At 45.4% G+C, this 21,079-nt stretch overlaps 1 protein-coding gene across 2 annotated transcripts; it reads right to left on the bottom strand.

The window, feature by feature from the left end:
- Nucleotides 1-3,671: 3,671 nt before the first annotated feature.
- On the bottom strand, nt 3,672-19,675 carry LOC148917941 (protein ROOT HAIR DEFECTIVE 3-like). Of its 2 annotated transcripts, XM_089050786.1 has the most exons (18): nt 19,565-19,675; nt 19,349-19,396; nt 19,205-19,267; nt 19,027-19,083; nt 18,434-18,580; nt 18,264-18,332; nt 8,015-8,088; nt 7,810-7,888; nt 7,291-7,456; nt 6,245-6,348; nt 5,760-6,010; nt 5,579-5,675; nt 5,312-5,462; nt 5,091-5,147; nt 4,738-4,842; nt 4,398-4,483; nt 4,179-4,264; nt 3,672-3,879 (listed from the first exon to the last, which is right to left on the bottom strand). In XM_089050786.1, the coding sequence occupies exons 5-15, from the start codon at nt 18,569-18,571 to the stop codon at nt 4,808-4,810; spliced, it is 1,221 nt and encodes a 406-aa protein (XP_088906912.1). In that variant the 5' UTR covers nt 18,572-18,580; nt 19,027-19,083; nt 19,205-19,267; nt 19,349-19,396; nt 19,565-19,675; the 3' UTR covers nt 3,672-3,879; nt 4,179-4,264; nt 4,398-4,483; nt 4,738-4,807. The 2 variants fall into 2 exon arrangements, with proteins under 2 accessions (XP_088906912.1, XP_088906913.1); XM_089050787.1 differs by lacking the exon at nt 5,091-5,147.
- Between the last annotated feature and the right edge of the window lie 1,404 nt (nt 19,676-21,079).

The raw sequence follows: 21,079 nt of genomic DNA, 5'->3' as shown, positions 1-21,079 counted from the left end.
TAGAGAGGGTGCGGTCAACGTGAGACAGGTCGACCCTTCCTTTTTACGAAATTGTCCCCTTAATTACTATTAATTACTTGTGTTTTATTATCGTCCCACGTCATATTTTTAAATTCTGAAGTGAAAAAGTAAAAGAAAACTTGATCATCTCATGGCTGCCTCGTCGGCTGCTCCATACTATCCGGTGAGGCTGCTGAAGTGTGCGACCTAACAACAAAACCAACTAGTTAATGGCGACCCATTACCTGCGCCGCCACCGGCGAGGTCGCCGGAGTAAGCTCTGATCCGGCGAAGTGGCCAGATTCCGATTTGATCCTGGCGCCGTCTTCATTTTTAAACGCAATGCATATGCCTTGTATCAAACTGCTGAATTATATATCTTTGCATGTGTAATAAACCCATGCAAGAGAAAAAATTAATAAAAACTTAAAATTATGAGATTTTTTCTGTAAAGGAGGTGAGAAGATGGAGAGGTTCAAGGAAGTCGACGTTTGAAAATAGCCATGGAAACTACGGGCTTTTTATCCCTAGTAGAGTCGGCACCCAGACTTTCATCAGTGATGTGATGAGAGGTTCAAGGAAGTCGACGGATGAGAACTAATCAGGATTAATCAGGAGTCGTTCGCACATAGCCTGTTTTTTGGTTGAACTTCTTGCTTGAGATGTCATTAGTCGTTCGCACATAGCCTGTTTTTTGGTTGAACTTCCTGCTTGAGAACTCGTTAGAGCAACTCCACCCATTTGCCCTTAGCCATGGCAAGGGGGAGTTAGAGCCACTATTCTTGCAAAATCCGAATTTTGTGTTTCACCCGTTGCTCTTCTTAAGCGATTCTTCATTTTTGTTTTATTCACAACTTTTTACCTCAATAATTAATTTGGATAATATTTTGGATAAGATTTTCGGGTTCCTACGCGTCAATACTATTCATATCTCATAATCGGATAAAATTTTCAATTTCAAATTTCAGATAAATTAAAAAAAGGCTGGTATTTATAGAAAAAATTCATTAATTTTTGGGTATTTTTAAAAAATTTCGAATTTTTCGAGATTTTATTGCAAAAAATTGGCTGCGATTGGATTGGAGGAAAAATCGGATCGGAGAGCCTGACGGCGCCACGTGGCAACAGAAAAAAATCAAATCGATGCCTTGTGCGATCAGGCGGGTACTATAGCGATCTTGCCGCAGAATCTTGTAGCGCTCTGATAACCCTCGTTTTGGACCTCGGCGAACTTGCCTTGGGCGGCCGAGGAGGTGGGTCCCACACCCCGGGCTGGCTCCACTTTGAACGCCATTTTTCCCCTAGCCTCGAGCTGGGCTGCGTGGTGGAAAGGCTCTTAGTCGTTCGCTAAGCTTCTGGGACGCTGGTGGAGCTACTTTCTTCTTCCTCTCCCTTTGGTCTTGCTTTTAAGTATTCCTTATGCAGGTTATGAATTCAAGCCTCAGAAGACTTGGCAGAGCAGGAATCAGCAGAACCGGATGAACCCTCAAAAGAGACTGAGGGAAAAAGGTATCGACCCTCTTAGGCACAAGCTTGTTGCCAAGGTCGAGTATGAGGGGGGCTCTGCCCTCCTTTGGCCTTATATATATATATATATATACTAGTTAATTAGTGTAACGTGCATCAACTGAAAGCATGTGAATGAGGATCGATTGATCAAAGGAAGTAAAAATAGCATGATCTAATTAAGAACAGTAGGGTATATAAAGACTCACCATTTCCTAATAAAGAGTTGCTCTTGTTTGGATGAGTAGTGGCAGCAGCATCCATGGCGATTCAAAAATGTGAAGGGTTCAACTCTTGGGCTAGGAGAGCTTCTTGGCGAGAGCTTGCTTGCACTTGCCCTGCTGATGAAATAACGTGGGTATTTGAAACAACATAAATGTACACGTACTGTAGCATGGCCGAAAATTCCAAATTAAGTCCAACTTTTCTGTTTCCATTGGCCCCAGCTCATCTAATTTATATTGTCAATTGTTATGAGATACAGCTGACAAATAGATCTAACAACAGGAGCAACATGTTTGCTGCACAGACAGACCACTAAAATCTTGCCATCTCACAAGAACATCAGGCACACTTTTGCTCAACACGCAGTGGCAATGGATCCTTTTTCTTGTCGAAATTTTTTAATCTTGTGATCAACCCATGTCGAAATTTTCGGGCTCGGCCTGAACAATTTATTTGTTTATTTTTTGTTATTTTGATTTGATTAACTTGCCTTAATTTATTTTGTTTCTTTTGTGATGATTATTGACTTGCTTGCCTTGGTGGCGTGGTCTGTGTGGTGGCGTGGTGGTCTCTGTGGTGGCATGCTGTAACTATAGTTACTATACAACGAGGGTATAGAATATTGGATTGGACTAGACAAATTTTAATTACAAAATTAGTGAAACACTCAATCCTAGACATGAAATTATAAATATACATAACATTATTTAAAATATAGAAACACACCTAAAATAAATTCAAAAATCAACAATTGTATATTTTTTAGGTGTGTTTATAAATAAATTTTGAGTGTGTTTAATAAATGGGTTTTGAATGTGTTTATAAAGTATTTTTCATGTAAATTTTTTTTATAATTTCAGCCCATATTTTAAGTGTATTAGTGAAACTCCCAATTTTTATCCCACGTTTGTTTTCACTTGGTGCTAGTTTTAAGTGGGACTGTTAATACTGGCCCCACCAAAAACACCCCTTGGGTGTCTTAGCGAGACCCGAGTGGAGAGGGGGGACAAGCTAGTCCCAACCCAAGCGCTTGCAACAACCAAGCCCTTGCCGCAACGATCGACAGCCCAACCGCCTTCCACAACCACCGACCACCCAAGCACCTGCAACCGATCCAAACCCCACCGTCACAGCCACACGCAGTGAACCCCAATACAACATCGCAGTCAGTTCCAGTCAGTTTCGGCGAGCACCGATTGGAGATAATGACTTCGCAGCTTGAACTATGGGCTGTGGACACGACGATTGTGCAACGATGGTGACTGTGAGACGATGATGACTGTGCAAGCAGAGGGAGAAGTAGAAGACAGTATATTGAGAAGAAGCAAAGATAAAATTTTCGGGAAAAAAAAAGGAACACAGAAAAATTTTGAAAAAAAAAAAAGCAAAGAGAAAAATTTTCGAAAAAAAAAACAAAGAGAAACATATATTGAGAAGAAGAGGCAAAGGAGAGAGGATGGAGAAGAAGAAGAGAAGAAGAGGAGAAGGAGAGAGAGTATGGAGAAGAAGAAGCAAGTCGCGGGAGGAAGAAGAAAAGAAGACGCGGAGAGAGAAGAAAAGTCAAAAAAATAATATTAAATTTACTTTAATATGTTTTTAAAAATTAAAAAATATATATATAGTCCTCGTCCAAACATACACCAAATGAAAGACAATTGTTATTCAGTTTAGACCAACTTAAGCCAATCCAAGACAGTCCCTAATTATAGTCTATGCCAAGATAGTCCTTCGTACCAAACGAGCGATAGTCCTTAACGCTACCTAGTCCTTATTCGCGTGTCACGATGTCATTGGAGATGTGGAACCCACTTACCATCTATGTCAGAATTTAATGAGTTTCAAACGGTAAGATTATTTTGATATAGACTAGGTAACGTTAAGAACTATTAATGTCACAAAAAACTATTAACAACAAAAGGTGATAATTTCGCTAAACTTAAGAACCATTTGCGATAAAAAGCCCAAAATAAAATTCAAAATTACAGTACAAAATAAAATTCATAATTAATAATAAAACATGACAACAATTTGTTGGTTCTTAGTTTTTTTTGTTGATTGAAATAAAGTCGATCGGGGTCCTGCGACCATTTCTCCAAGAGCATACCGCCAAGCCCACTATATAGTTGTGTTCTCACTCTTTTCTCTCACCTGAAATCATAACAAATCTATTATTATGAATGAGCAAGTTAAGGTCTCAGAACGTAACTCGACCTATTCCAGAATCGCCACAAAACTAGTAATTCTGGTACTCATGTTTTAGCCAGTTGCACTCAAACCTAAATCTTTTTTTTTAACACAGTGCAGGAGGTGAAACAAGGAGTGTTAAAATCACTAGCAGTGGAGGCGAAAAGCATGCTATACAAGTAGCGCCAGTGTCTATACGTATGGTAGGTGGGAAGGAGAAGGGAGAGTGAAAGACAATCATTAAAACAAAATGTGACACTCACATAACCCTTGTGGCAAATCTGCACCATATGGGCTTGACGAGTAAAAAGCAACAAGGATGACACCCATACCCAGACACAAAGGATTTCTGCATCCATGGAGGAATACATTTGAACATGGTAGAGGTACTAGTACTGTATATATAAAATTCTATATATAAATATATGGTAGAAAGAACATCATCTATCCACGTGTGTAGTGTAGGGGAACTAGTGTGTTACCTCATTAGTCTCGTAATGGCATTGTATCCCACGAAAATCAAACAGCCAATTGCCCAAGGAGGTAGTTGAAAACGCGCGTTGGCCTCCTGAAAGTAAAACAGCATGTTGAATTTATGGACTAGGTATGAGTGTGAGTAAGTTAAATTCAGAGAGATTTTTAAGCTGATGAAACGCATCATTCATGAGTAAGTTTATCTAAACCTAAAGAAAACCTGAAACAGACTTTAACCATAGTTCCATAACAGCAGGCGATCAAATAAAACATAGTTCCATGAGAGAGAAACGAAACTATTTATAGTTCACATATAGTTTCCATTTATTAATAGGTGAGATATCATACCTGTTCAGCAATGGCCTTCAAAACAATGTCCTTGGTGTTTTCCTTGAATTCCTTCCACAACTCTTTGCATTTAAGAGGTATGATCAATGTTTTTGATGATGGAAACTGGATAGGAAGGGGAAAGTCAGAAAACCTTATATATGGTCTTACGCGAGGGAGAGAGAGAGAGAGCCATGGGAGAGCTGGCCTTGCGTGGGGTAAGGATTAGGTCAAGTGCTTAAACTCAAGCCCAATACGGCCCGGCCTGCTCCAGCCCTCTCAATCTTATTTGTGAATATTTTTCTACTTAATCAAGTATACAATATCTTTGAATATTAATAAATTAAGACTGGATATACAGATATGGGCTTAACTAAGTTGGTTAGAGCAGATGTGTTCTTCACTCTGCACCCAAGTTCGAAACCGTCTCCCTGTAATTTAGATTAAAGTATAATATCATTTGTATAAAAAATAATAATAATAAAATTGGATAAAATTGAATATATTAATAAATAAATATGTATCTATGTTTTTTGTGTTGTTGAGAGATCTATCTTTAAATTAAGCAAAAAAAAAGGCACAAAAGAAGGGTCACCTCTTCCCAAGCATTTAAAGCCAGTAAGGTCGTATGTTGTGGTACTCATATCTTTACCCAGCAAGGCACTGTCTAAAGTAGGCCGAACTTTATCACCATCATTATCACCATCCAAACGGATCACAGCCATAACAGAAAGCACTTCTAGGGACTGAAAAAATTACAGAATATGAATATATATAGTTAACAAAGCTTCAGTTCAAATTCAAACTTTCAAGAACTGTCAATATATATGACTACTCATAATTAATAAAAATTGAGCCATACTGAAGAATGAGCAGTTCTGGCAATCTCTCCAATATTTTCCCGCCGATTCCAAACACGTGGGATTGAATTAGAATCGTAGCTAAATTTTGTTATAAACCTGTAAAAGGCAATTTAAATATCAATTGCATACAATAAAATCTTAAATAACGTTCAAACCATTGTGAGGGAGAGAATTCCCTACCTCTCCTCCATGCGCTTGAGGACCCTTCCAGCCTCTTCCTTTGCTTTATCTTCAACCACACGTCTTGCATATTTCTCTAGACTTGCATCTATTTTGGCTTTGGTTTGTTCATCCATGTCAAAACCAGAAATTGCAGCAGCGAAAGCTGATTTAGCCTTTTGAAGAAGTTTTCTTATTGTGGGCCAGGTCTTATCATCAGCTTGCATCAAAAGGGCTTCCACCGGTCCTGATAACAGCTCCCTCAAGCTTGCCTGCATTTTATACTTACATCATCATCAACCAAGTTCCTATGACAACTTGCCAACAATAGACACTACGTGGAATCTGTTACAACGTAAGCAATCAATGTCCTTAACAAAATTAACTTATCACGGTAGTAGCTCAACTTTTACTTTCTTTTAGAGCCGATTTCTGGCTCGGGTTGATGAAAACCAGTAACCCCAACTATTTCAGAAGAGAGAATGTACAAAAATATGCTATTATACCTCATAATGGTCCTTTATCTTGTCAGCAACATGGGCTTCTATATCACATCTAAGTTTATCCCTTACTTTAAATGTGTCCCAGTTTGCTTGTTTGATGACAGCATCTGTATAAATAATGTGTTAATCTCATTGTAATTTACAGAGCAAGTAGGTAAAACACATATTAATGACGCCAATTCAAAAGGCCTGTTTCTAAGATTGTTTAATGTCTTAAACTCACTGAGGTGATATTCTAGCTTATACAAGCTTATACACATATTCGCCCCATCTAGAATTAGAGCATAAGGCATCTGCTTCTAGGTGAAGATCTCTCTATTTCTCTCGTGCACTCTATTCGACTCTATGGCTGAACAAGGTTAGTGTGTTTGGTTTCATAACTCATTAAGTATTACATGTGGTATCAGAGCTTAAGTTATATTGTCTCCTACCTAACCAGGTTTTCGGTGCAGCAATAGTTTCAAGCTTGTAAAACTGAAAGCTTGATAATGTTTGCAGGAAAATTTTGGCATGGCAAGAGTATGAAGCTATTATTTTGTCGTGTGTTGCAAACATCTTGCAGTGTATTATTAAGTGAGCCAAACCAACTCAATACATTGCAAGATCTATGCACTCAAAGATTCAAGATCAAACTTGTGCTACAAGAAAATACATGATGAATAACTTTCTGTCCAAAGATGCGAGTAATTCATCATGCAATTGCCTGTAGTAGCACAACACGGGAGATGGAGCATACAGACTAGCAGGAATTTTTCTTCTATTCCAAAGATGAGGAATCTTTCAATGGCTGAACAAGGTCAGTAGATTTGGTTTTATAACTTATTAAGTATTACACTATTATCTCTTGATCCATAATTGACCAATTGGCAGGAAGTCAGCTTGTACGTAAGATGTGTTTGAGTGTACAAGGATAAATTTCAATTTGTCTTGTGACTTATCTATCTTGGCTTCATGGTTTTGAAGGGTTTCTTTTATTATATATTTCAGTTTTTGCATTTTATCCTTGAGTTTCCAATTTTGGCTAAAGGAATGCCATTCTCAAAACATACCTGCACAGCCTTCGTCAAATTGATCCATAAAAGACTTGGTGAAATTACGAGCAGTCACAGGAAATCCCTTGGCCCCGTCCAAGGCCTTATCAAATGCTTCCTTGAACTTATCCAGAGTATCAGATCTTTTAAGTTCCAGCAGATCTTGGAATGCAGGTTGAACAAGCTAATAAGACAGTGAAACCAATCAATAATTAAAGAAAGATACATAAATCGAATTGATAATTAAAATTGGAAGCTTATTCTTTTGAAAAAGAGAGAGGATAATTTATGTCAAACCGGCTCAACTACTGTAAAATGTGTACATCCCTGATCGACATGCATGACAGATATTGTATCAACCACACTCAAAGGAATAACAAACACAATTTGGTCCTTGAGGCAAAATCTGTAAGTCCAAAACCGTTAAGTCTCGGTTGCATTGCTATATTTCAGCCATCTATAGCACGAGGAAAGAGGGGGGGAAAGAGAACAATGTGTAATATATGGTTTGACAAGAATGATGTCGAGATTCATTACGAGCAGCAATTTTTCTTCAAGCTGCTTGCGCTTCTCAGATTTGACACCTTCATCATAATATGTAGCCTCTTCATCATACCTAGAATTGTAAAACAAATTAAACTAAATATAAAGAACAATTCAACCACATAAGGCAAAAGGTTAGAAATGTAATCTTATCCTGTAGCCTACAACAAGCTGAGAAATATGAGTGAAAGATACATACCCCGATATACAAGTATAAATCATTGAACTCAGCTTCTTTCCAAAGCCAGGATGAACTGAGATCACTTTCAACTCCTGTGATAATTGTTTATACCAAAATGAACAGCCAATGAATGACGAGCACGTGGCTAAACCATGGCCATGTGGTGCCTTCGGCACCGCCTTGGCACCTACCTTCGTAGAAGACCGCCGATCGCAACATTAGGGCAACCACGCCCCGACGCGTGGCAGTCCCACAATTGATGTCCAGAGTCCCACATCGAAATTCTAAACAAGTCGCACGCCTCCCAAGGCCTATAAAGGAGGACAATCATCCCAGCTTGGAGGTAATCGATCGAACTTACGGCATACGCCTATTGATCTGTAGTTCAAACTTACTAAATCCAGTACTTACTAAAGCATCGGAGAGCTTTGGCCGGTACCACATCGGTGCCCTAGGATTTACCGTGTGTTTGCTATCTTACAGATCGCACACCCTACCGAGGACATCGATACCGAAGAGACTAAATCACTAAGTTGCGCGGAAAGTGCCGAACTATTTTTCTGCGTCAATAGTTTGGCGCCGTTTGTGGGAAAACTATAAAATCAACCTACAATTCCTACAATTCCTAAAACAAAACAAATGGGAACCACTTCAGGACCACAGTTCCTTTCAGAGGACGGATTATCGACGGTATGCCAAGTGGAGCAAGCCCCGATCGCACTCCTAGCACCCCTTTCGGTAATCCTCCGACACTTCGTACCACGGCGAGCGGAGCTCTGGCTCAAATGACTCCATTCGGAGGAGATGGCTAAACTCCAAGAACGTAACAATCTCCTTTCGTCCCAAAGTAGACGAAACCCAACGGTTGCTTAACGGCAGAAACACGTAACGCTCGGACATCACCGAATCTTCCTGAGTCGCAGACTTCCGGCGTAAGCGAGGGGGCAAAGGCAACGCCGCGCCAACAGCGGTGGTGGTCCCTCCACCCGTGACCAACCTCACGATGCAAGAAGGTGTATACCGATTGTCGCCATCGGATAAATGATAAAAGGATGCCGAACGGCATAGGTCCTCAATCCGAGTAAACGCCGCTGAGGGACTCCGGATGAGGGTCCCGGGGACAAGTCGCCATTCGGAGGGTTCAGGGTTTGGATTCGCACCGAGTCCGATGATGAGTACGTCCCAGGGCAACGAATCAAGCTACGCTCGAAGCTCCCGAGTACTCAAAAGCGCGAACGCCAAGTCCGAGGAGAGCTCCAAGACTTCGGGCGTTCTCACTGAGACCCCGCCATCCGCCTACTCTTTCAAAGAATCCAAGATGGAGGATGACCGAACTCACCCCAGTCCGATTGGGAAAACTTCGGCCGGGACCATTTACCGATTGCATCAAGAAGTCCAGATCGGACAGGAGGTGCAGCCGTTGCGCATACCTTTCTATACCGGTGTGGAAGACCCTTGACGCACCTTCACTCCTTCCAATCGGCAATGGGTGTAAGGGCCTCAACGACGAGGGCAATGTCTGCTATTTCCGCTTCCCTTACCGGCCTGACTGAATCGGTTCTACCGCCTCGAACCAGGGACGGTGGACTCCTTTGATGAGTGAAGCAAATTTTCCTCAACCACTTCATGATCCAGACGGACCGTTTGTACTCTGCCGATGATCTGTACACGATTCGGCAAAGGGAAGACGAACCCTTATGCGAATACGCAGCGCGCTTCAGTCACGAGTACTCAAGGTGTCCGAACGGACGATAGAGCAGCCTACGGCGCCTACAAGAGTGGCTTACGGTCCTCTCACTTCGATACCTTGTGCATGAGCAATCGGCGCCGACGACGAGTTAATGAAGCAGGCGGCGGTCCATGCGGGCCGAATACTTCAATTCCAAACCCGCCTTCGGCTCGGAAGGAGGAGTCGGCCACCAAAAGTTATCCGACCGAACCGGCGACTCGTTGGCGGGACACAAACGGAAGAACGACCGTGGAGTCGTGGAAACTCAAAGAAAGGTCACGGGAAGTACGGTCGTAAAGACCACCGAGCTCCCTACCAATCACGATCGTGCTCGAAGTCTTCACCTCAACACAACCTATGAGACCGCTCTAATGAACGAACACGACCAGATCCCGGCCAACCAACCAAAGCCCGGTCGGCAGGATAATCGGATATCGGAAAATTTCGCCGATACCACCAGCAGAATGCCACAATACCAAGACCGCATCACCGAGAAAATTGTCGAGCGCTTGATTCGGGAAGGAAAGTTGATCGATTCGCCAGCCACCGCAGCCCCAGCCGCCAATGCGAATCGGCAGATCAACATGATCCACATGATCGCGGCGGTCCCACTCGGCGGGACCCTCAAACCGCTCGATAAAGCAAGATGTGCTTGCCGCCCATCGCTCTCGTGTCTTCGGCATAGACGACGATCGGAGCCGAAAGTTGCGAAGGTGGGATGGAGCCCATCACATTTTGTGAAGAAGAGGAGGAGGATCATCTACCCCACGATGACCCAATGATCATTCGTGCCGAGATACCGGAAGCTCCGTGAACGTAATTTTGCCGATGCATTCAAGGGACTGGGAATTGCCGACAGATGGTCAATTGGCAAATTACACTCTACTCGCCTCGAGATCCGTCCAACCGGTAGCATCACCGCCCACGCCTTGGCGTCACCCCAGAAAACAATGACCTACGACCAATTCCTCATTGTCGATTGCCCAACGGCATACAACGTCATCATAGGACGAACGACACTCACAAGGGTCAAAGTCCACTTGTCGCCCCACATGTTGCTGATGAAGTTCCCAACACGCAACGCCGGAGCCATTCGGGGTGACTCAAGACGGACATGCTATGCCACGGCCCTTAAGACGGTAGCTAGCAAACCGCCCATGGAAGCCATGACCTTGCGGGGACTACCGAGCGGTAGTGAACCTATTGACGACCCTGGGAGGAAAACCCGACCGATGGCGCAGCCGCCAAGGAGCTCGAGACCGTAGTCCCGAACGCAGGGGTTCCCGATCGGTGGGTAAAGATCGGCACCAACTGATCCCGACCTCCGAACACGCTCATCGACTTCTTACGGCAAGCGGAAGTCTTCGCTGTCTTATGATGATATGCCCGGCATATCACCCGATGTCGACCACAAGCTCAAGGCATCTCCCGCCACAAACCGATCAGTAAAGCGCCGATCGACGCTGCGAACGGTACGAGGCGATGTGTCCGGTTAATAAGCTCAAAGCCATCGGCTTTATTAGAAGCTACCTGCTTGGCTTGCCAACTCGGTCATGGTCCGGAAGGCGTGGGAGGATGGCGAATGTGCCGACTATACCGACCAATAAGGCGTGCCCGGCGATTTCACCGAGGATCTACCACCGTCGATGCCACCGCCGCACGAGCCGCCGGGCCATGGACCCGTATTTAGGATACAACCAGATTTTCATGAACCCCGCCGATAGAGAACATACGGCATTCATCACGGACCGCGGTCATCGCTACAATGTCATGCCCTTCGCCCAAGAACGCGGGGCAACACCAACGGCTCGTCAACCGGATTTTTGCCAAATACATCGACGGCATCATGGAGGTGTATGTTGATGATATGTTGGTGAAAAGCCGAACGCAGCGAGGATCACTGAAAACCCGCCTCATGTTCGGTATTCTAAAGGATTACCGAATGAGGATAAACCCGCAAAGTGCGCCTTCTGTATCTTCCGGTAAATTTCTTGGTTCATGATCACCAAAGAGGTATCGAGGCCAATCCCGAGAAAATCAAAGCCATAATCGACATGGAGACGCCAAGACGCAAAGGACATTGAGCCTTACCGGACGTGTCGCTCGACACGCTTCATCTCCAAGGCTACCGATAAATGCGTGCCGTTCTTCAAAGCTTTGAAAGGGGCAAACATCATATAACTTGACTCGAATGCGACCAGGCGTTTCAAAACTTGAAGAGCTACATGGGCCACCACCATTATCAAAACCGATCCCGGGCGGTACTACTCCTGCACCTTTCGGTATCCAAAGATCGCCGTTAGCTCGGTGTTGATACGGAAGCCGAGAAGGCGGAGCTACCGATCTTTATGTCAGCAAGGCGCCCAGAGCGCAGAGCTTGTGACCCACCCGAGCAGCTTTAGCACCGCCCCGGTCGTCTCGGCCAAGACTCCGCCCGTACTTCCGTGCCCACGAAATTACGATTCACGAACCAGCCTCTTGGCGGTACTCCAAAGCCGGAAACATATGGCCGATTGGTCAAATGGGCAATCGAGTTGGGAGAATTTGACATACTGATTCAAACCGAGGCTGCGAGAAAGGCCAAGCCGCTTGTCGACTTCATCTCCGAGCTCACACCTCGACGCTATTGGAGCCATCATCGCCGAGCGCCATTCCTCTTACTCCGATAAAATTCATACCGAACGTTTGACACTTCCGTTCTGTGCAGGTCCCGCATGTGGATGGCTCGGCAAACCAAAAGGTGGGCGCCGTTGGTATTAACCACTCGGACGGTAGCAAAATTGAGTATGCCTCCGATTCAACTTCCGGACCTCCAATAACGAGGCAGAATATGAGGCCCTCCCGGCCGCCTTCGCTAGCCAAGAGCATGAGCGCGAGGCGATCGGCATTCACGTGACTCGGCTCACCATAGTAAATCGGATAACGCGGACTTCGCAACAAAGGACGATCCATGCCACCTACCTCTCGGCAGCTCACCAACTACTACAGAAATTCCGGGCCTACGAGATACGGCGGATCCCGTGTCGAAACGCCACGCCGACGCGCTCTCACGATTGGCCGGTTTAATAAATGACAGAATCGGAAAGAAGGTACCGGTGGAGATATTATCCCACCGAGTACAACCGCCACGAGGTATGTACCGTCGAAGACACATGGATGTCTCCAATCTATGTCTTCGACAATCGAACCCTTCCTACCGATAAACACAAGCTCGGAAACTCCGCTTACCGATCGGCAAGATACACGATCATCGGCGATGTTCTGCAAAGCGAGGCTACACGACATCGTATCTAAAATGCCCGACCGAGGAGCGGGGGACTACGTCCCTTCGGAGGTCCACGGTGGAATCTGCGGTGACCACTTTGGATCCCGACGCCGCACACAAGGTCTTCCGATGGGTTATTTCGGCCGACTCTTCACCAGATGCGAACACATTAGTCGGAAGGTGTGACAAATGCCGGTTCGGTAGTGTCCTCATATTCTGCCGAGCCGCCGCCGATCGTGAGCCCGTGGCGTTCGCTGATGGGGCGGACCTGGTGGTCCGATGCCGCAGGGCAAGGGTCGTCAAATACGCTGTCGCTGCCGTGACTACTTCACCAAATGGGTAGAAGCCAAGGCCCTAGCGACAATAACGGCAGCCGTGGTCGAAGATTTCGTCGACGAACATTTGCTTCGCCGATTCGCATCCCTACGCCATCGCACGGATAACGGCATGCGCTTTGATTCGAAGTCTTTAGGAATTCTGCACCGACTCAAAATCAACTCGCTTTGCTTCGCCAAAGACACCCCAATCGAACGGACGGTCGAAGCCATGAACAAAATTCTCAAGAAGTCATGAAACGGCGACAAAGCCATGGAGCTGGCGGAAAAGCTTCCAGAGGCGCTATGGGCCATCCGGACATCCTACCGAACGGCAATCGGGAAACACCATTCTCTATGGCTTTCGGTTGAGGCGATGAGTCCCAAGTGGAAATTGGAGAGCCTTCCTACCGAACGGAAACCTTCGCACCAAAGGCGAATGAGAAGCGCTTGCTTTGAGCCTCGACCTACTCAAGAACGCTGAGCACAAGCCAACCTTCGAACGGCTTATAAGCAACGCGTCTCTCACTATGACTCTGTGGTCAGATCCCGCTCTTTCCGAATCAGATTAGGTCATGCGGAAAGTCTCTCGGCAACCAAGAATCCTACGGAAGGAACCCTCGGACCTTCCCGGGAGGGACCCTACGAAATCATCGGTATCCAGCGATCGGGGACTTATCGACTTAGAGACTCCAACGGAAAGACCCTCGGTCATCCTTGGAATGTAGAGCATTTGAAGTATTATTTCAAATGAAGTCATCCGCCTACGGCAGATCACGGAGGGTCCCAAGAGCCTTCGGCATCTCTACAAGCACAGCCTTCGGCATGATAGCGTTTCCTAGCCAACAGGTTCTAAATTGTAAAGCGCACTCAAAATTGTACTTTTGCCTTCGGCAGATATCAATGAAAGGGTCTTGGCTCATGTATTCAGAACCTTTGTTGTACCTTTCAATCTCTCCATTTTTGTTCAAAAAAGGATACGATAGGGACCACCGGTCGCAGTAAACTACACACTTTGGCATCGCCATTATCCTACCGATTAAGGGACAACGTAGACTTTATTGACCTTTATTGGCTTTCGGTAATTACGTGCCGTTGCTTTGCCATCGGCAAGCACGCCTAATGTTTTCAAATCCCTAACACTTGGAACTTTTGCTTGAAAGGAAACGTTACTGGCCAACGGCCAATGACCTTTGTTTAAGAGCCTTCGGCATTAAACAGAAAAATGAAAAATTTCCTAAGTACGTTACCGATTCATAAGAAAGATGCAATTAACTTAAAATGAAAACATAACTTTAAATTAAAAGATGCCAACGGCATTAGAGTTGCAACGAAATTACAAAAATGCCTACGGCATCCAAATTAAATTAAATACATAAAAAATGCCCTCGGCATTAAGTTTAGAAAGTAAAAAGTTGGAAACAAAAGCAGCTTTTGACAGCTCTCCATCGACGGCAATTTCATCCGGCACCGGGCAAGACTATCGGCAAGAGACTTTGGGATCACCGACCTCCTCTGTCATGTCCTCCCCCTCGTACTCCTCGACCATTTCTTGGTTATGCCTTCAGGAAGGAGGGGGATCGGCAATGAAGTTGAGGTTGAGCTTCTTCCCGGGTTGTACCACTTGAAACGGTAGAGAAGGTCCGCCATTTCCGAGCTTACCTCCTTGTCCAAAGAAGGTAGAAAACTCGGTAGACCGACGGTAGCCCCGCCTCTGAACGGTAGCCTCGATCTCGGAAGCCCGGTCCGCTCGGACTCCTCGAAAGCCACCGAACCGCCTCCTTTACTCCAGAGCCTCCTTCGCCGCCGCAGCCGACTCCAAAGCTGCGACATCTCGCCAAGCTTGGCTCGATAAACCTTTACCGCCGTTCGGCGCATGTCCTTGGCCAAGTTTGCTCGGGCCTGGATGGCCTTGCGACCGGCAACCTTCGCTCTGCCGTCTTCAGATGCCTTCTTCACCTTCTCGGGCATTAATGGCTCGCTTAACGCAGAGCCACATATCCATCGATGCTCGCACACGAAAGCGTTAGATGGAAGGAGAAATGAACGGCAGGAAACGCTAAAAACAGTGAGGCACTTACCGAGGCTTGAGACGGAAGGCGCGGCCTTCCTCCCGGTAGCTTCTTGGCGGTCCTCGATCTCGGACAGCTCCATTTGTGAATCGAGGATCATATGGTTCACAAACCGCACCGTCTTGAAGGGCGGCGATGCCGAGTAACAGGCGCCTCATCGCCTCGGCAGAGAAGATGGCCCGAGCGAGCTCGGTTGTCGACCGCGTTTTGGAGCAGGGTCGGCATCAAGGTCCACCGTGAACGGCCTCTTACTGCAGCTTTAGAGGAGGTGCCCTCGGTAGGCGGAACTCGGTGGGGACGGACCGGCCGGCGCCGGCACGCGCCGACTCGGCATGCATCCGGGCGATGGCGCTCGTTGAGTGTCACATCGTCGTGGTCCACACTCCCGGCGCCGGTGCCGCCCGCCTTCTTCTTCTTCCTCGCATGCCGAGCATGAGGCGCTCTTCGAGGACTCGTTCATCCTCTTTACCTCGGCACCTTCCTCTCTTGGTCCGCAAAAGGAGTCGGTCGATTCGATATACATTTTGAGTCAAAATGGGGAAGTATACTTACTCTCGCAGGTTGACAAGTCGGGCCTTGATAAGATTGGCGGTGAAGAGAAACTTGGCACACCTCTCAACGGCAGGGAACCTTCACCTAACCCTTTCAATCTGCGGATCTCACTGTGGCGCTGGTCGCTTCAACTTGCCTCGCACAAAAACCAAACGGAATCAGCATTAAAACAAGGAAAGCAATACTGCAAGTCCTACCGAACGGTAGGATAGCCTACCGCGATTTGGAACGTGGTCGAATGTGAAACGGACGGGTTGTCCCGGGGCGACTCCACCACCGGACAAAAGCACCCGCCGCTTTCCTCCACGTCTTCGCGAGGTCGGGGCGACGGCGACCGCGCCGGTAGCCTTCGGACAATTGGCTGGACCCGGCCCGTGATCGGCGCGCCGACTTCGTGGCCATGCAGGTGGGAGAACCGCCGTATGAAGGTTCTCCTCACCGCCATGCCGAAGGTCGTGACTACCCCATCAACGCCACCCGAGTTGAGATTGAACCGCCGAGCGTAGCCTATCTGCGCCTGAATCCTCGAACGGCGGGCTGCGCAGAGGAGCCTCACCCTGCGTAAGCACGTCCGTGAAAAAGACGACCGCCGTCCTTGATCGCAGGGATTCGGTAGATTTGGAATCCTCATACCTACCGAATCGGGAATGAAGTACTCGCCCAAATTCGCAATCTCCCTTTCGGTGATTCTGCGGGCTCCGGATAATCCACACCAAGACGAGCTCTTCGAACCCCATCGGCACCCTAGGATTGCCGGGTAGACTACGGATACCTTTGGCCGGTTGGATGGTTCGGCACCGGCTCACCACGGCCGAAGTGGAGGCCTCGGTGGTGCCTACCGCCGCCTCCCGAGGCGCCAAGCCCACGTGGCGACCGTCCGCTATATCGATGAGACAACGATCGAGGCGGTCATAAGCCCTTTCGATGCCATGAATGGGGATCTGGGCCTTCGCCGAGTATCTCGACATCGGTATCACTTCCCTCCTCGATCGCCCCGCCGCTTCAACGTCGGAGTCAAAGAGACCGTCCGATGACTCCTCGTCGAACGCATTGGGCTCGCGCTCGGAGAATGACTCACTATCGGACATCTACAAAAACAGGCAAAAGGGAAACTAAGGCTCATGCCGGATGCTATCCTACCGATCCCTACATCACCACCTATGGCGACTAGACTACCGAATGGAACCCTATGGCCAGTCTAGTTCAAACCAAGGAAGGACGTAAACTCTTAAGGTATATAAAGAGGGAAAAGTAGGGCTACCGAACGGTACCTTTGTTTAGCTTCGAAATGAACGCAAAGCTGCAGATCGCTCGGACACGAATCGCCCTTCCTACCGTTGGCGGTACCGGAAATCGCCTGCGTTAGATCCGGGAATCGCTTGTTGCCGTAAGCACTCGTCCGGAAATCGCCTCGCATGAGCTCTCACTTCTCACTAGACACAAAGTGAGTTCGTCTCCGGTCACCCGTATTTATAGGAAGGTGGGTGGCAACGGTATTCCTCAAAAAACCAAAGGCGCGACACGCGCGCACCATCATCACTTGCGCCACGTGTCGCTCATCCCGTGGGGAACAGACGGCACGCGAGGCGCGAAGTCAAAGCGCTCGATGCCCTTCACCCGTCGGTTCGACGCGACCTTCGACCGCCAACGCCAACCTCGAATCGATAATGCCGGAAGGACAAGGTCCGCCCCTTCACCAAGATCGAGTTACCGAACGGTAGGGCCGTAGTTCCTTCCGAAGACAACTTCAAATCCCCTTCCGAAGACTCGCAAGGGGACTTGGGGGACTCCTGTTTATACCAAAATGAACAGCCAATGAATGACGAGCACGTGGCTAAACCATGGCCATGTGGTGCCTTCGGCACCTACCTTCGGTAGAAGACCGCCGATCGCAACATTAGGGCAACCACGCCCCTCGACGCGTGGCAGTCCCACAATTGATGTCCAGAGTCCCACATCAAAATTCTAAACAAGTCGCACGCCTCCCAAGGCCTATAAAGGAGGACAATCATCCCAGCTTGGAGGTAATCGATCAGAACTTACGGCATACTGCCTATTGATCTATAGTTCAAACTTACTAAATCTGTACTTACTAAAGCATCGGAGAGCCTTCGGCCGGTACCACACCGGTGCCCTAGGATTTACCGTGTGTTTGCTATCTTACAGATCGCACACCCTACCGAGGACATCAGATACCGAAGAGACTAAATCACTAAGTTGCGCAGGAAAGTGCCGAACCATTTTTCTGCGTCAACAATAATTCAAAAGCAATTCAAGGCCATCCAACTTGAATTGAAGAAGATGGAAAATATGGCAACATATAAAAAACAGGTACCTCATTTGCTGCAAAAGCAGAATACTTCTTTTTGGCAATCTCTTCACAACATACTGTAGCCACCATGACCTGCAACGTAAGAGTTATGGATGACTTGTTCAAATTTACATGCATACATCGTATTCACAGTTTTCGACCCAAAAAAAAAAAAACTGCATTCACAGTTTTACCTTGATGGAAGGAATATCAAGATCTCTGTCTTTTATTATTTTTTCCCAAATTTCCTGTGAACTCAAAGAAAATCCTGAAGCAGGAACTACTGCCTGTCGATCTCCAGCAAGTTCATTATGGATGAATTTCTTCCTCATGCCAGCAACCTTTCATTCACAAGAATAAGTAATATAAATTTGACAAAAAAAAGGGCAAAGCTGCACAAGATGCGTAAATTTGAATACTAGGCATTTTAGTATTAAAAATAGAAATGGGACAATTGGTTTCTTGAGGCAGAAACTGGAATGCAACAAAAGATGAGAGAGGAGATGGCAAGGGGCAAATGACAGAGAACAGAAACATTTTTTAAGGTAGTCGACGAAGTGTTAAGGAAATAAAATATGCAGCAACATTTGAGAAACCTGCAACACCTGCCTAGTTATTTTCTTCGTTTTTCTTTTCAGGAAAATCTTGTATGGTCCTTTTTATGTATCAAGATAACTTATTCGTATTCCATGAACAAAAAAGATGAGATATTCAATTTGACATGGTGTCCAAGGCCCAAAGAAAAGAAAGAAAATCTGCATGGTGCCCTTATAGCACATATGCATACCTCCGCTTTAAACGTGTCTTTTTTTTCTTCATAATTTGAAAGCCCAACAACCTCAACCTAGCCATTTTTAGTCATAAATGTAACACATTGTCAATCAATACGCATGATTGATAGTTTTCACCACAGTAACATCAAAGAAACATGAAATCTTATCTGTCATATACGCATGACATCTTACATTGAAAAATTCAATCAGTGGAGTTTCCTTGTGGGCTTCAGGCTAATGAGCAGACTCCCATATCTGCAGTAAAGGAGAGACAGGGTTACCAAACAACAACACTAAAAGTAAGGCAACAACAAATAAAGCACCAAATTAGTTAACCTTCTGAATGTCGTTCCGAAGTTGGCTTTCTAACTTCTCCAGTGGCGTCTGCAAACAAAAAAAGCATAACTACACTACCAAAAACTCAGCCTAGAGTGGAATGGCCTTATACCAAGGAAGGAAACGATGCAACAGACTACCAAAATGAATAAGAAAGACAAATACAAATTGGTTCCATCTCAAATCACAGAGAAATACTAAATGAGAAGATGGAACCTTTGTCTTATCACGGATGACAAAGATCAGGGTTGTCTTACTAGGAACAAACAATCGCATCATCACGTGTTAACAAATTCAAGCATAAAGTTCAAGAAATCAAGCCTCTGAAATTTGTAGGGAGGAAGAAAATACCTCGAACACGGTGTTTAGGAGAGGCCTATTTGAAGCGTTCTCACGGCCAATGTCATGGCACCATCTACACAAAAATTGCTAAAGAAGATTACTGGGAAAATATTACAATTCCAAACGACAATAAAGAAGAGAAAAAAGAGAAACCCCACATGTTAATGAGCACTACATCTGCCACAGTAAGGGCAAAAAGAGTAGTCTGCTTCTCGAATGCTGTATCCTGTAAATAAATAACCAAATTCCAATTAAGTACATTGCAACCATGACAAGCAATCCTGATACTAGGACCCTAAATCGGTCATTTTCATTTCTCATTTCTGTTCTTGATTAAGTAAGAGGAAAATGTCTGTCATCTGTAAGCAACAAGTAAGAGCTGTAGTCAAAGAAATGAAAAGTGATCATCCAACAATGGATTCGTGTGTTGGCCAGAGAATTGGTAAAGACAATAAATTCGAGCATGGCCATAAATAGAAATTTGATGATGAAAACTAAAAGCACCTCTCCTCGTTCTTTCCCATCTGTACCCTCCATGTCCATAACAAGAGTAAAAGGGTGAATGGTGGGACATTTTGCCACCCAAATACCTTTTGTTGTTTGAGACCTGGAATAAAAGCATATCCCATCATATCATATTACTGGTCACTAAAAGAAAACACAACACAAAGTTTAATATTGATCATTGCGCACAGTACTTGCCTTCCTCTAAAAGCGTCCATCTCTTTAAAGTCGGTGTGAAATAAATGGTTTAGTAGTGTGCTCTTTCCTGGACAGATGATTAGTATTAAAAAGACATTGTCATATATCAATCATATGTCAACATCAGATAAGAAAACAGAGAATGACCGAAAACATATCGTAATTTGTAAACCCTGCTCCATCTGATTAAGCTTCAAAACATGGTAGCAGAATTTCAGAACTTAGCTTCATCTTATTCACCAGAGTGATATTTTTGCCATTCTAAATTAGAGCAATTTAATGAAACGCTTTTTTCACCATGCGTCAATCCTCAACCAAGTCAGAAATGAAGACTAAAAAAGGTAAGTAAGAATGCATACCACTAATTTGTGGGCCGATAATTGCGACAACAAAATAAGAGAGTCCAGCTTTATCAAACTCTCTGGATTTGGTAAACTTTTCAAATCCTGTGACATTGAATTCTCTGTCACCACCAACAAGCAGAGTAGAGCGGCAGTCATCATCGCTCGTCGGAGAAGAAAATGCTGAAATATTAGATAGGAATCAAACAGAAGCGATATATCTAGAGAGGGTGCGGTCAACGTGAGACAGGTCGACCCTTCCTTTTTATTTGTTATGAAATACCAAATTGTCCCCTTAATTATTATTATTAATTACTTATATTTCTCATTGTCCCACATCGGATTT

The sequence above is a fragment of the Prunus mume genome, linkage group LG4, assembly GCF_029339155.1.
Source record: "Prunus mume cultivar Tortuosa linkage group LG4, ASM2933915v1, whole genome shotgun sequence".
Taxonomy (NCBI): Eukaryota; Viridiplantae; Streptophyta; class Magnoliopsida; order Rosales; family Rosaceae; genus Prunus; species Prunus mume.
Note: the sequence above shows the minus strand (reverse complement) of the source record. Positions and strands in the feature narration are given on the sequence as shown.

What these genes read in the sequence shown, in the direction of transcription:
- LOC148917941 (XM_089050786.1), bottom strand. Translation starts at nt 18,571, where the DNA reads ATGAGGAAGAAATTCATCCATAATGAACTTGCTGGAGATCGACAGGCA. An exon ending in TTGAAGAAAAATTGCTGCTC is followed by an intron (nt 7,457 to 7,809) that starts GTAATGAATCTC and finishes CTGTCTTATTAG; the next exon opens with CTTGTTCAACCTGCATTCCA. An exon ending in CTCAAGCGCATGGAGGAGAG is followed by an intron (nt 5,676 to 5,759) that starts GTAGGGAATTCT and finishes TGCCTTTTACAG; the next exon opens with GTTTATAACAAAATTTAGCT.